The 15,958-nt window shown below is 40.4% G+C and overlaps 4 protein-coding genes across 4 annotated transcripts; 2 read left to right on the top strand and 2 right to left on the bottom strand.

Annotated features, from left to right (window-relative positions):
* The first annotated feature begins 24 nt into the window (after window positions 1-24).
* On the top strand, window positions 25-3,594 carry LOC145897353 (small ribosomal subunit protein eS19-like). The gene is made up of 5 exons (XM_082985607.1): window positions 25-49; window positions 161-231; window positions 655-824; window positions 1,420-1,534; window positions 3,474-3,594. The coding sequence occupies exons 2-5, from the start codon at window positions 161-163 to the stop codon at window positions 3,559-3,561; spliced, it is 444 nt and encodes a 147-aa protein (XP_082841733.1). The 5' UTR covers window positions 25-49; the 3' UTR covers window positions 3,562-3,594.
* Window positions 3,595-5,062: 1,468 nt separating this feature from the next.
* On the top strand, window positions 5,063-9,980 carry LOC145897778 (uncharacterized). The gene is made up of 6 exons (XM_082986215.1): window positions 5,063-5,368; window positions 5,579-5,692; window positions 6,170-6,332; window positions 6,858-6,989; window positions 7,703-7,843; window positions 9,251-9,980. Exons 1-6 carry the CDS (start codon window positions 5,105-5,107, stop codon window positions 9,472-9,474), a joined length of 1,038 nt encoding a protein of 345 aa, XP_082842341.1. The 5' UTR covers window positions 5,063-5,104; the 3' UTR covers window positions 9,475-9,980.
* A 1,256-nt stretch (window positions 9,981-11,236) lies between these two features.
* Window positions 11,237-12,841, bottom strand: LOC145899029 (uncharacterized). The gene is made up of 2 exons (XM_082987740.1): window positions 12,671-12,841; window positions 11,237-12,293 (listed from the first exon to the last, which is right to left on the bottom strand). Exons 1-2 carry the CDS (start codon window positions 12,741-12,743, stop codon window positions 11,977-11,979), a joined length of 390 nt encoding a protein of 129 aa, XP_082843866.1. The 5' UTR covers window positions 12,744-12,841; the 3' UTR covers window positions 11,237-11,976.
* Window positions 12,842-13,843: 1,002 nt separating this feature from the next.
* Window positions 13,844-14,714, bottom strand: LOC145899660 (uncharacterized). The gene is made up of 3 exons (XM_082988549.1): window positions 14,558-14,714; window positions 14,326-14,502; window positions 13,844-14,261 (listed from the first exon to the last, which is right to left on the bottom strand). Exons 1-3 carry the CDS (start codon window positions 14,646-14,648, stop codon window positions 13,963-13,965), a joined length of 567 nt encoding a protein of 188 aa, XP_082844675.1. The 5' UTR covers window positions 14,649-14,714; the 3' UTR covers window positions 13,844-13,962.
* Window positions 14,715-15,958: the final 1,244 nt, after the last annotated feature.

Raw genomic sequence — 15,958 nt, forward strand, 5'->3', positions numbered from 1 at the left:
AGGTTGTGGATTACCAACTCGTTCTTTCTCCGGCAGAACACGCTGCAAGGTAGTGCTGATTTTTTTTCTGTTAAAAATATTAATTTTACCATGTTGTGAGAGTTACGTTGTGTAAAATCAACTCTAAATTGCGAACAATGTATTTCCATGTATTTTTTAGATGGTCCGTGTGACAGTTAAGGACGTCAACCAGCAAGAATTTGTGGTGGCTTTGGCCGCGCATCTTAAAAAGTAAGAACATGTTACATGCCTTTGAAATAAATTAAATGGTTTAGTTATCAAGCGCAATTTCGCATCGATATATTCATCAACGCACTTCCGTGCTTTTAATGGAAACCAAAGTAGGTTAAATCTTTAATCCACCAACAATTTTGAAATTTTACTATTTCTTGTGGCTTATTAATATGCATGATAAAAAATATGACTTACATTTATTTATACATTTAAATCAAATATTTCATGAAAATCTGAAACCTAATTGGATATTACAATATAAATGCCAGATTGGAAAGTTCTGCAGACTATTATAAATTTTCAAATGTTAATCCATCAGCTAAATTTATCAGTAAGTTTTTGAGAACGTTTTTCCAATCTGGTATAACATAAGACTGGTTATTTAGTGAATTAATCATAAATATACTATGTTATTGACAGATCTGGAAAACTAAAGGTGCCAGAATGGGTTGATATTGCCAAAACTGGAATTTACAAGGAACTGGCACCATACGACCAGGATTGGTACTACACTAGATGTGCATCTGTCATCAGGCATTTGTACATTCGTGGCGGAGCTGGTGTAAAATCCTTTCAAAAGATCTATGGAGGTATTCATGATTATTGTATTGGTTTGCACATAGTCACGTTGTTTAGTTACACAATTATTGCCAGTAGAACTTCTAGGCTGTTTAACAGTCTCACAATGCTGATTATTATCAGTGACATGTTTATTACTAAAACATGGGGCAATTTATTAACAGGATCAGAATGGTAATATGCAATTGTAAGCAACACTTTATATTATCATTACTACATAACCAAATTAGATAACTCATTTTCATATTCTAGAAGTGGTTATCATGTAACTAAATGGGAAATTGTGGCATTACTGAAAAGTTTGCCTTGATTATGCATTAGTCCATAAACTAAAATTTTAAAATGCTGTTTAAGTGGAAATTAACAACCCTAACATGTATGTCTTGCTCTTGGGGAAATCACAGACACTTATAACATAAATACATGTTTATAGATTTGATCTCACAAAAACACAATTTAAATTTGCCCCTGTTACTGCATTGTGGGCCAGCTTGTTTGTTGTCACCAAAAATTTGGAACCTTCTAAAACTTAAGTGTAAATCAAGATTCAAAAAAATTCGGTCTGAATCTTACCCTAAAATACTTAATGAGGTAAATTGTACTCAGGTCGCAAACGTCGTGGAACCAAGCCTGCTCACTTTTGTCCTGGATCCTCCTCTGTTGCAAGAAAAGTCCTCCAATCGCTTGAGGGCATTAAACTTGTCACCAAAGATGAAATGGGGTTAGTATGAATTGAACAGTTTTTTAATGAATAAACTTTGGCGTGCAAAGGGCCATTTTCTCTCTTTCTGCACTAAACTGAAACATACTCTTGCACTAAAATGAAAACTTGGAATCACATAACATCAAAAGTTGCCATGGATGTTAACACACAGGAACCAAATTAAATGTTTGCAAAATGTACAGGAACAGCAAAGGGCCACATGTGGCTCCAGAGCTTTGGGTTGCTGAGTAGACCTTGACTTAGTCAATACAAATGGTCATTGAGTCAGATTGTGTTCATGACACTGAAGTGTTTCTTGCACAAAGCAAAATAAAATTCAACTTATATACATAAAAATCTATGCCCATTTATACCATTATAACCTGGCACAACCTTCTGAAAGGTGTTTGCATTACCCACATAAAAAAAATTATTCAACCACCAGTGGGCAGTAAAGCATCAAGGTTTTTTTGGTACATGCAAGTTTGCTTGCCAATGTTTTGTTTTGTAAAAGGAAACATTAAGTTTCTTGGACTTTTCGGGTTTTACAACTACAAGTTTTTGCTTTAATTAATGTCAATCTTTTTACCACGGTTATGTAGTTTGTTGTATTATAACTTTTTAACATTGTGCCTGCAGCTGCGTGTAAGATAGTGTTTTTATCACCATTTCAATCATGTAATTTTATGCCGCTTGTCAATGGGGCGATCGTTATGATGCAACTGAATACAGCCTAAACGCTTCAAACCTTTTGGATAAAGTATGGGGTTTTAATGGGAACTATTTATCTTTATCAAATGTCATAATGGAAAGTATTCACTTTTAATACTATCAGGTTATGACAAGTTAATGATTTAAATATACAGTGTGGTTATTAAGGACTTATATATTAGTAACTGTAGTTTTTGTGTGTGCACGAAGGGATACCTAAATGAACCCCTCCGTATTTGGCACATGCGCGCTGATTTAACGATTGATCTGTCATAATTCTGCTTCCCAGCGTGTATCCAACCGACAGGTGTGCAGAAATAACCCGCATCCTTCATATTTTAAAATATAGGTAAATCGAGAAAGGCGACCTGATGTTTTAAGGCGGTTTAAATTACACACGGCAGAAACACAGGATACAAAGCCGGTCTTCTCATTCATTATTACCCTGCACTTTTGGCGCTCGTGCTGCGTGTCATCAGCGGCGCACGGTGGTAAGCCCGGTGGTTACAGTGGCATCACCGGTTTATTTTAGGTGCCCAAATCGCTATCGTCATCATCGCCACGTCAGTTCTGTGTTTGTCAGGGAAAAATGTCAACCCATGGTTCTCAATGGGGGATTCGCGATCTGTGTTTTTTTTGTCTTGTTTGTATGTATCGAGTACCAAAATTTCTTGGGGAATCCCATAAACCCTTACGCTAAAGAGAAAGTTACCTGCTCTGGTAAATTTCGTGTTCATGAAGTTGTTTTTCTGGTGACACATCGGTTAACACCCTTTTGTTCCACTACCCCAGCTAGCATATTCGGCCCGCGGGTTTTTATTAAAATTATGAGTGCAGTTGGCAAAAAGTTGGCCAACGTTGTGTCAACCTGAAATTTTTCGGTCAAAACCATAGTTTTTCTTTAAAAGCAACAGTGGTTCTGTATGCTGCTCACTTAAACATAAGCTTTTTTGGCAATTTATGAAACGCTGTAACGCATACTGATTGATTTTAATCAAAATTAAGTCAAACGCGTGCATGGAAATTTGTGTAATATGCCCCGGGCCTCAAAACAAATATCTCGCGACTGGCATTTATCCTTCCGAAGTCCATTGAAACCCAATGACTATCCGATATTGCGTTTGCAATACCGCCGGAAATTCGTGTTTGCACTGCCTAGGAACATAGCGCCTGGACGTGAAAAGTGTTGCGCGTTGATGTGGTTTGTGTTATAGGCAACGAGAAATACACTCTTCTTGTTTTACAGCGGAAGGAGAATCACCAAAGACGGACAGCGCGACTTGGATCGAATTGCTTGTCAGGTGGCTGCCCGCAAACAGAAGACGCACGCTTGAAACCGCCGCCAAATAAAAATTCGACTCTCTTCGTCAGATGTGTGTTTTGTATAACTGGATAGGAAGCACTTGTGGTTGCTGACAGGACCCGAATCTAGTGTTTTTGGTCCGAGAATAATGGGAAACAGTATCTTTCGGCTGTTTGGCGCCGATGTTACGGGCAACCTTACATTTTCAAGAGTGCCATTGAATACAAGTTTGGCTGTGCGCGGTCGTTGGACCAATAGTGGCTTCCTCGATCAGGTTGTAGTTGCCCCGGCTTTCTGAACAAGTATGTTTTCTATGACGCAGCAGGAAAGGAAGTTTGCTTGTATAACTAGAGGTCCTCGCCGGGGTTGCGCATAAAAAAGCTATTTTCCCACTGGTATGAGGTCAGCTTGACACGAAAAGCATTGTAACAAGTTCGTGTGGTTTATGTTAGCGTAAAACGCGTGCCAACAGCACTACTTGGCAGCTCGTTCGATTCTGGAAGAAAACTGGGTTGCCGTTGAAACTGAGCATAAAGTTCACGCGAATAACTGTGACAGTTACAAGACTTGGCCTGTCGCACGCGTATTTGACATACACCCCCTGTCGCACGAGTATATGACATACAAAACCACACAACAAATGGTCGTGTCAAATACGCTTGCGACAAAAAAATACGTCACAGGCGAACCATCATTTTCAAGCCCATGCTTCCTGCCATCTTCCAGGCCGGCAATTGGTAGCTTAATCCTGGCTGCAACAGAATTTGATCAGCAGAGTTTTTGAGGCCAAACCAGCAGAGTTTAACTGTAGTGTTTAACAGAGTTTTGTAGTCGTTTGAATATAGGCATAATGAGGAAATCACAACGCTGTGGTAACAAAATAACACTAGAGATAAATAGCATTTCATTTTGTTCTTACTTGGTGCATTTGCCACTGTACCAAGCAACGTATCTTTTCATCAGGGCTCAATATAAAGCTGGTCGTAGTCTCAACTTGCACTGGCTTAGGTTGGATTTAATTCTAAAAATAAATACATATCATGAGCTCATGTTAAATTGTAGCAAACCACAATCAGTCAAGCGAAACATGTGCAAACCACCCACAGGTTGCCGTGTAATAAAAATATCGTCTACTGTTAACGAAGTGTAATAAGTACAGTATTATAGCATCAAGCCACCCACACACGAGGCAAATGTTGATGTGTACCTTTGTTAGCAAACAATCAAAATTGTCGCCCTCGATTTGTGTTCGTGTTGTGTGTTCAACGTAACTCCTTTTTTCCCAAGCGCTGTTTTAAAGGCACTTGTCTGAAGTGAAAAGCGTTCATTGAAGCACAGTCGAGAAGGCAGCGCGAGCGTTACTAATGATCGATCAGCGACTGTTTAGCAACGGCTTGGCAGCAGAAACAATCGGAGAGCAACGCTTTTAGGTTATGGAAAAGTTACGAGGAACAGAGGGACACCCGCTGGGTTCCCTGAACAGTAAGCTGTTCATTGGATGGTGCTAGCTAGTGTACAACAACTCAAGTTACGTGTTCGCTCTGTATTTACAGATTTTTTTAGTACCATGTGCAATGTATGTACAACGAAAACTTTTATATCATCGGCTAATCGATGACGAAAGTGGCACATACATTACTGACTACATACAATCCTGCGTCGGGTATATTTGTGCGCTGTACCTTCTTCGATGCGTACTCAATGCACGCCGGTCGGCTTCCAGAGGAAGGGAATCGACCGACCATGCTACCGCTACAACGTACTGCACTATTTTGATGTTACTCAGTTACTCATCTTTGGCATTGTGCGCTGCACTTGCACATCAGTTCTTGCAGACGGTAATTTGCATGGGTTCTTATTTTTTATGTTAGCTACATGTGATCGTTGTGCGAAGTAACAGTTGTTTATATTGTGCGAGGGTAGATGAGAGTGCTAAATTGCATAGATATACCAAGCAACTGTAACAGGATCACAACGAGTCGTGATTTTGCGTGCAACCTTTTATACTCTAAAACAGCACCAGTATCTATTGATACTTTCGTTTTCAGGTTCATCCATACAATGACTGGCATGATGATATGACCTGGTTGATAGTATGGAGGATGGGCCTGGCCATATCGAGTGGCTTTGCATTATCCCTGCTCTTGCTTCCAAAGTTTCTGGTCAGTGCTGTGTTTTGTTTCTCTTCAAGTGATTTCAGGCGAAACGCGGAAATGTTCACTAATGGGTCACATTTTCATGTTGACGTAAGCGTCTTTTAAGTGTTCGTCTCTTAAACCAAAAATAAACCAACAAAGAAGTGGAGCGGTAATGTTTAAGAACACCACGCCCTCGAGTCGTTCAGCACTTCAGTGGTGAAATACTGGACTGCCTGTGCCGGGTTGCGCGTTGTGATCGTGTTACGCGAGGGTTGAAGCGAATGACGCCTTTGTGTGCTAGCATATCTTGTGTAGCTCACACACCTTGCAAAATGATCTTTTAGCATTATCGTCTTTCATCCTTGGGTAAACACGAACCCGCACGTCGTACCCTTCTAAATTGAAGTGCAATATTATACATAACCCTTTAGAACCAACCCTCTGATATTGGTTTCTCGGACCCGGGCGTATATCGTTACGACCTCCCTCTATTGTTCACAGTTGGAACAAGAGAACTTGATGTCGGCGGGTAGAAAGCTCTCCTTCATATACTACACTATGGTTGGATTGCTTGGCCTCGGCATTTTCGCACACAGCATTTCCATGCTATGGAACGAAACGGATCCTTTCCGGGCTTTTCCTATTTTTGCGGCCATCTTTACGTGTAAGTACTTTGCTATGGGAAAATTATGATTACTTCAGTTCGTTTGTTTTAAACGCGCCTGCTGTTGATTAATACCAACCCGTCAATGGCTAAATTACTTCCAAAGAGATTGATGTTTTCTCAGTTTTGAGATGATTTTCGGTTATACATATATATCAGTCTTGCATACCGCAGTGTTCAAGTACTGATCTGTAGTAATACCAGATCAGATAATAGCGGCGACAGCAGCTTGTAATGGATGATGCTTGCCAGACACTTCTTTTTAACCAATGCACTTTACTGTGAACGCATAACTCATACAGTTATCTGTTGTATTTCCACCTTTCGCAATGAACCTCTACTTGCTTTGTGTCAAACCCCATTGTTAATTCGGACGTCAATAAGGACATCCTCGTTATAAATAAATCAATTCAGACAGGGGACGTTTCAAATGGTTGTTTACTTTTACCACACCCTTCACAACCATCACGGATAGAAATTCGCTAAGCGTGCGAAATTCGTAACAAGCGTTGCACTTTGATACAGGCTCTATCCTCAATTGTATCGCATCGTGTTTCGTGTTGTGGCTGCGACCGCGTCGAGGAGACGACAGTGTGATGATGAAAAGCAGCGCCAGTAGCCAAAGCTGTGCAGAATCTCTTGTCAAGACGCAGACGAGTAAGTGCATGGTTTTAATCTCCACCCAAAGTACATGTAGTGCGTAGAGTACACATTAACGCCATAAGTATACTGAGCAAACGCTATGACGTTTACCGGAAATCCCTGTTACCGAACCTTTGCCGGAATACAAGGTTATACGTGGGACAACGCACACAGTTATGTCGCCCTCCGGTTTGTAAAAGGTCTCCACTTTAAGACCACGCCGCAAGTTTCTACGAACTTCCGCAGCTATTTCACACGCCATTTTCGCGAAGTATTGTCTGGGTTAAGCAAATACCGTGCAGTCCTTGCGGTGCTCGCTCTGTTTACATCCCAAATGCTTGTCAATTTAGATTTACTTTGACCCAAAATACATACATGCCTCAAGGCAACGGCCTCCAGGAACAACATTCAGATCTCTTTTGAGTAAATATTGGTTCAGCCGTTGACATTAACCAACTCTTCTGCCCTTCGCCGGTTTATGAATGATTGCTTGAAGTGTTTGTAAAATAACGGGTGTGTCTGACCTTCATCACGACCAACGACAAACAAATAAACACGCGCCCTTATCGAGGATTACAGACCGTTCGTCGAAAAGCATTTCGCGCCTGAATGTAATTTAATAAGCGCGGCCATCTGTCAGCGGATGTTTAGCTTCATTGATCTACTACAGTCCATGCCCAGAGGTCCAGGGTTGACTCAACATTAACCACACTGTTGTTTCTACGAAGAAGAGAGACGTCCCAGTTCGCGTTCATTGTCCAGTTGTACGGAGTCGGACGGCACCAGGTCTACAACTGACTGTGTGAAGGCATCTGTCCGGTGGGACCTGGTGCTTCGCGCCACCGCGCCGATGGTATTTGTGGCGGCAGGTTTGTGCTCTTTGAACTTCATTTTTTGTTTATGTGCCGAGGTTATGGAAATATGGACGACTTCGTTCCATTCATTCCTCGCTAATATCACACTAACAAAACAAAAGCATTTCGACTGATTTTGTCAACCCTTCTCACGCAGTATTAGCGTGTATTACAATGAGAGAATACGCCAATTGTTATGGGGTATCGAGGCCTTTGAAAACTCTTTAAATCCCTTGGCGTTAATGGACAATAATCTATTTTTCACAATCCGCGTCAAGCTTTTTCCCGATGTAATCTCCATGGTCACAGGTGTGCCAAACATAAAAAGATGAATGTCATGCATGATTCAACTAAAAATGTACGGAACCTCGCCCTACCCCTTGTACGACCTTATACAGACACGCTGCGATTAATGTTAACAAATGCCGCGAAAGGTTCATTCTCGCCCGTAGCTACAATCTTCTGACATAACGAGTGTTTTGTGCCAATTTGACTTCGGCAGACGAAATACTAGGTTTGAATCCAACAATTTACATCTGCCGAAATATGTTGATTTACATTCTACGGTGATGCGCATTTGTTCGCTGTTTTGATAACAGATTGGTGCAGGTTAATCCTTTCAAATAAGTGTATTTTCTAAGTTTAAAACTTTCAAAAGTTTCAGATTGAAGTCAGATGGTTTTATCACACAAACTAAACAAAATCGATTTCGCCTGCACGGGCATCCTTAGTTCTTTGTTCAAATGGAATTCCTTAGCGTTGGTTTTAATTTTTATCAAATCGCGAAATTGGTACCAAGAAGTTACAATTTCTATTGTTTGAGTATTAACTCTAAAACCTGTCTAAACCATGGAAATAATGAAAATCCATCCACAAACCTTACGTTAGATTAAAATCTGTATACGTTTCATCGAGTGATAGCGAATAGTCGGCGCGTCGCAAATATAATGGGCCTGTCGAGATTTGCGGCATGCCGACCTTGGGTGTGTTTTAGCTCTGTGTCTATAGGGGGATAATTATCCGTGACATGACAAAATAGCCCCGCAGTTATCGCGACTTTCTTACTTTTGAACTCGTAACTAATGGAGAAAAGAGGCGATGTACACACCTATATCCTGTGGTACAACAACATACCCTATCTGGTATGACCTATCACTGTTGGGAACCTATAGATACTCAACTAATTCTTTGACGTTATAGTCCCACGGACTTTTTAAACTGTAGGCTAAAAACTCTGTTTCATTGCGTATACAAATACGTCATGTTTTGTTGGTAGAAGAGTAACTTGACATAAGAAGTTATAGTTAATTGCGCAAGAAGGATGTGGAAGTTAACTGGTTCTTGAACTTTATACTGACGTAAAATGTTCATGATGAGAACTTTTAAATTAGCACTTGAAACTGTAATGTGAATTTTTGGCAGGTTTCGCCTGGTTCGGTTTCACCAAGATTGGATGCTCCAACAATGAGGACCCGGCTGCGAACGGTTGTCCGCTTCCCAATCACTTCAACCACAACGCTCTCATGCACGTCATCCACACTTTCGCCATTTTAATGTTCTTTGGCGCAGAGATGCTGGCAATGCGTCGCGGTCGCAGCTACGACCAACCTGCACTGACGTTATGCGACCGACAATCATCTGTCTAACTTTCGCCCACACACAAATTGATATTTTCATATAAAGCTCTCGGCTCACTGCCGAATATCCGTCACCATTTAAGTGCCGCAGAAGCCTCCGTTATAGTACTAGCACCAGTTGCAAATGTTCCCGTCGATTTACATAAGTGTCTGCCGCGCTTTTTGCCACCCGTTTCTGTAATTCCAACTGTCATTGCGATTGTCCTGCGAATTGTTCGGTGAAAACTTTGCAGCCCATTGAAGTCGAAACTTGCCGTGACCTCCAACGTGTGTCGAATTTACGCGACGTTGAACCGTTTTTCATACGACTATCACCGACCTGTTAGTACTTTTCCGCAACGGTTTCACAATTTCCTTTTTTATGTATGTCGCGAATGTATATCTTTTATTTTTCGACGTGTCGACCCACCTCTTTCTGCACTGCCTATACGCTATTGCCGGCGAAGTGTTTCGAAGAAGTTTTAGTAGATTTTATATACAAGTTTTTGATATTTTCGGCAATAAAGATGTAAAAGGACGGCTCTGTCGAGTGTGGTTTAAAACACAAGTGTAGAAGGAGATTGTTCGAGGAGGGATAAAGACTGCGGTATTTAACTCTCTCCAGGCACTCAGCTGCAATAGTCACGTTACTTAAGGCAGGCTTAAACGTAAATTTCGTGCCCGTCATCAATCAGATCTTAATTTCGAGAAGTCATAGCCTCCAGCGGTGAGTTGTGGTATGCTGTCAACGCGATGGACGATCTTCAATAATTTGGTTCACCGAGGAAGTACTGGGGAAGGCTGTCTTGGTCCAATGATTCACTGAATACTGCGGGCAAAACCTAGGATTCTTGTGTTTGTTCGTGTTGACTGCTTGAGCCTGCAAATATTTTTTTTACATATCTCCGATTGTTACCTGTTGGCAAATCCTTTTGCATGATGCAATAACGTCAACAGAAATGAATAAAAAACCTGTGATTGACCTAAAAAAGTTTTGGCGGTCGTTGAGTTTTGGAAGTTAAACTATCAAATCTAACCAGCGTGTATTTTTGCATATTGCTATATTACAGGATGCCAAAAGACAAGTGCATAATTCATTAAACCAATTACAGGACGTCATAAATTTGTAAAACGTTGCTGAGCACCATAGCGACAATATATGCACAGTCGTCCACGTTTTCCGAAAAGGTTACTTTTGTTTAGCAATCGCAATGCCAACAAAACACGCCCCTGACCTGTAATTCGCGGTCCTGCGCGATGGAGCTTGAACTTTTTGACACCCAACATCGACGGGGTCAACGTTTCCTCATTTTGCGCACGATGCGGTCGTCGCGCAGCTATTGCTTGTTTTGAAAATAGGAAAATGCACGCGTCACTTTATTATAAAACCTGAGGCTGAAATGATTTGTGGTGGGCGATTTGAAACGCTCGAACGCCGCGTTTTACCGCAAACAACTCAGCATCAGTCGCTGAAAAGACTATTTTCCCTAAATTGATGTTTGTAATGACGATATTTTTATCTGTTACTTTCGTTGTTTATCGCATGTATTCTCTTTGGACCTTGAACTTTGCAATATGTATATCAGTATATATAATGTATATATCAGTTTGACAGCAATCGAGTAGCAAAGAAACCTTCCAGGGCATAAACGAGCAAAAATTAACTGTTAGCTTAAAGCAATTTTTGGATTTTGCAAGGTTTTATTTATATTCTCACAATAAAACAACGTATAGGTAAACTTACAACAACCACAAGTGGCATACGCGACAACGAACAGGCAGAAATGGACATTTTCAAAAGTGCATTCCCGGTCTTTGGGCTGAAAATACTAGAAAAATTGTAAAATCCAGTAATTGGACGTTATGTAAATACGTTACATGTAAAGTGCTGTGTCAATCAAATGAATTTTGATTGAGTAAATTTCCATAAAAGAACACGCTAAAATATGCAGTTGCGTCACTCTGCATGTTGTGTACACTCACGTCTACGCCTTCCCAACCAGACGGAAAATAAACATTCGTGTCTTAGTGAGAAACTTCGGGTCAAAGTACATTTTATCGTTTAAGGATGCTTTTCAAATGAACAATCTGTTAAATCAGGATAGCAGGTAATCCTCAATATAAAGCAATATATATGTCTATATATAAGGCACTGAATCGTTAAAAATTACAATTAGTCCGGCTCCACACACAAGCTTTGGGTCGTTGGATTCATTGGATTTGTTCGTGCATGGTCGAGAGCGTACGTTCTTTCATTCATTATTCATCCATTCCTTAATACTTTTTCCATCGTGCATACGAATAAATTTAACTCATAGGAAAAGGTGGCAAGAAATGTTGCAAAACTCATTTACGTCATGGAAGCTGATATATAAATGATCCCTATTGCCATCTAGCGAGAAATAAAAATGTCGGAAGAACAAAAAAACTTAAAACTGTATACTCCCAGCACTGAAATTCTCACAAGAGGATTAACAGTAAATAGGATTGAAAACCAGTGAAGGATAAAAAAAACTTGCATTCGTCTAATCTCTATAAATCGCTTCTGTCATGCAGTCGGCGAAATTCACGGATCATCTCCGCGAACCAACGCAAGCCCTCCATAAGTCCTTCTCCCGATGTCGCGCAGCAGCTTCCGACGTGAAACTGTTGCTTGCTGCTTAGTTTGTACAACGTCAAAGCGTCTTCAATTTTCGATGCTGGCTGAGAGCAGGCAAGGTCGTTTTTATTGGCGAGGATGAGTATTGGAAACTCAGGTTCGTCTTCAGTGTGGGATAATATTTTGAACAGTTCATCGCGGGCGTCCTCGAACCTCTGTTCGTCACTGCTGTCGACAACGAATATCAACCCTGTTGATGAAACGTTTTGTATCAGTGGAAAACTAAGATGAGACAAGTGGGGAGAAGATGCAATTGTAATGGCGTAACTGCAACGTGGCTTTTTTGATAAACAAACACAAAGTAAAACTGTGTCATTAAATTTTTAATTTAAAATTGTTTGGAACCGTAATGTCGCATCAGCGAGCTGAAAAAAATTGTTTCTACAAATGTGACAATATATCTCAAATGCAAACGGGCCTGTGCATCAGAATAGTTCGTGATTTGGTAAAACAACTAACTTGGGCTTTTCATAAAGACGTTTGCGTTTTCGCCAAAAAATAAAAACTATAGGCATGAACTACATAACCCTACTATACTAAGTAAACAAGAAATGTGGATGCATTTACCGTCGGTGTCTTTCATGTAGTGCTGCCATAAAGGTCTCAGTACGGACTGTCCACCTACATCCCACACAGTCATTGTCAAACCTTTGCATGGCTTCACAGTTAGAACGCTGACGCCAACAGTCGGGATGGTACGTTTTGTTTCACCACACTTCAGTTTGTGCAAAATCGTTGTTTTTCCTGGGATAAAACACATACAGAAACCTCAATTTTGTACTCTTGTACAGTATGAGCAAATGGTAGCTGATGGAATACATAGAGTAGACCAAAGCAGTATTTCGACTTTCATTAATTGTTACTACATTTCACAAATTCATGTGATCTACAGCCGTGATGGACGACGCACTCATTCCTTCCGAACTGTTATGACGAATCACTTAAAAGTATACTGACGTTATTTTAGATAAAGTTAGCGCATTTATTTCTGAAAGTTTAAACGATGCTTCATTTTTATCACTGCCGCTGCTGTATGATATGTTAGCGAAAATGTGATTCGTAAAGCTTCTTTTCGAATCGAGAAAATAGTCTGTGATTGCCATGAAAGTAAACTTGCGACGCCCCAACATTGTTTAAATGCGACGGCCCATTTGTGAACCTCTGATTTACAGTATTTGTTGTGAATATTACAAAGAAAAGTAATATTTTACTTTCTCAACGTTGTTACTTCAGATAACCTTTACTGAACTTCGATATTTTGTCTTATAATCGCGTTCGGACGATTTGAGTTTGTAACGTCCCGACTAACAACACAAAAGCTGTAAGATGTGTACATTCCAATCGATAATAACTTTGAAAGATGGTCCTCGAAGAAACACACTTGACTGTAGCCTACCTGCTGCATCTAGTCCAAGCATAGTTACATAAGCCGGGGCTGCTCGAAATTCTTTCCAGTTGTTGGTAAACTTCCCAATTATTGATCCCATGTTGCAAACACGAGACAATATAATGTCTTCATTGTAGAAGTCCGTCACAAACTTCGGCCAATGACACCTACGTAAACACGTATACACATACGTGTGTATGCTTCCCTATCTTTGTGCAGTGGGCGAAGTCGCAAGTGGGCTGTAAATATTTCTTTAACCTTACAGCTTTGTTGGTCCTGGTGACAATTTTGTTTTTGTTTCGACTTAACATGGCGGAAAGTGTAGCTGAAGGTGGGTGTTTCCGATAGCAGTTGTTTATTGGAAAAGTACACCGCTAATCGCAGATCATGAATAAACAGTAAATTACTCAAAAAATGGACGATGCCCAATATTAGAAGACACAGTAAAAGGGTGACAAAAATACGGTTTAATTTATGACGTCTTTCTGTATTCCTTGAGCATGCCTGAGAAACAAGTAAAACCTTCAAGCAACCCATCACCAGTTGCCGCACTGCTCTCTTGAATGTGACATTTGTGAGTAGCACTGAGAGTTGGTATGCAGAGGGCTTCAGCTATCTTCAAAGTCGATTTGGCACCAGGTAAATCCTGTTTGTTGGCCAGCACAAGGATTGGAACGCGCGACAGGGATTCAAATTCGAGGATTTTGTGAAGCTCTTCCTTTGCTTCTACAAAGCGCTCTTCGTCTGTACTGTCCACAATAAATATAAGACCTAAACAAAGACGAAGAAACGAATCAAAGAAAGCACTATGATATATATACAAGAAATAACCAACCGTCTGTGTGTTGACAGTGATGATGCCAAAGTTGTCGTATCTTTTCCTGACCACCGATATCCTTAATAGTTAGTGTCAAACCTTTACATGGTTTAACAGTCTCAACATTATACCCCACTGTAGGAACAGTGGTCACCAACTTGTCAAGCTTCAGTTTGTAAAGGGTGGTAGTTTTTCCTGCACAATGTAAACATTTGTATATTTCTTACATATACATTTATTGACACTGCACCTGCTCCATCCAGTCCCACCATGGCAATATCCGCTGGTTTGTCACTGAAGCCATCCCAAACTCCCTTGAATTTAGATGCAACAGAACCCATGGCAAATATTTACAGCAGTGACCGCCAACAGACTTCACTTCTGATTTTCCGTTTAGTCAATCCAACAATGACGAGAAACACTGCGGAGTGATTTCATTTGCGAAGTTGTTACGTTGGCCAACGCGTTTTGAAATACGTCATATGCGGAACTTGCCAATATAGAGACTGAGTATTGTTTGATGATTGCGGAATCTGCGACACAAGTGAATTGTTCCTCGTTCCACTGCATTGTTCCTCCGACAAAACGCATTGTGCAAACCAATTGATTACAAATGCGTGGTCTTATCAATGTTGGGGCCTCGTGTGATGCTTACTTACATAGCAATGATTGTCAACTTTTTTTACTTCGTGACCCCATTAAAGATTTTCTTTTACACAGCCTGTGTTTAGCTACAAGAAACAATCCGTGGTGCACAGCACAAATTAGGATGTGTCGACTTTTATTTTATTCCCCCCTGTTTTTATGCGCAGAAGAGCCAAACACCGTTTTGTGCGTAGTCCACTGAGGTTTTAAAACTCACTGCTATCACCGCAGTATGCACCCTGTTAAATCACCGCAGAATCAGACAAATGTTATTGCGTCACAAACAGAAGTGCGAATTCTCGGGTGCCGTACACAAAATTTTAGTAGTATTTATAATGTTATATTTCCGCGACCCTCTCGCGCTCGGCGACTGTCAGGCTGGAAAACACTGGTCTATCGTTCAAGAGGCTGGAGAATATGTGCTGCAGTGATACAAACTATATTTCTGTAAACATATCATATAACGTCTATGGAGAGAATATAATTCATTACGCTTCGCCGTTCTGAAGATTAAAATACAAAACGTGAATTTATTTTGTATATGTCGTCATACAATGCAATTTTGGACTGAGTGCGCCAGAGGTTCATAAAAGCAGCGGGAACATTGCATTCGAATATTAGAACGTGTTTATGATACTTTTGGTAAAAAAACGTGTCTTCTGGCTGTATTATGAAACTGGTGGAGGTTATTCTGCAGATAATTGACCTGGCTACACGCGTATGCACAGAAGGCTGGAAATAACCAAGGAAAGGAAAGTTACGCTTCCTGAACGTATTTAGGCCTATACACGCCCACTACAATGAAACATCACTTCACTGTAGCAAAACCGGGATAAAATTTCTTAATTAGGAATTTAATTTAGTGGTTTATGTTTTGCAAACCTGATATTTTGTGCATATACGACAATTGTTGTCTCTGTTGTGCATCGGTATAATTCCTCAAAAGGGGCGAAAAATAATTTTTCCCCTGAAAGTGTTGCTTATAGAAATGGAGTACTTGTAATGG

This window comes from Ascidia mentula, chromosome 4 (assembly GCF_947561715.1).
Source record: "Ascidia mentula chromosome 4, kaAscMent1.1, whole genome shotgun sequence".
NCBI classification, from domain to species: domain Eukaryota; kingdom Metazoa; phylum Chordata; class Ascidiacea; order Phlebobranchia; family Ascidiidae; genus Ascidia; species Ascidia mentula.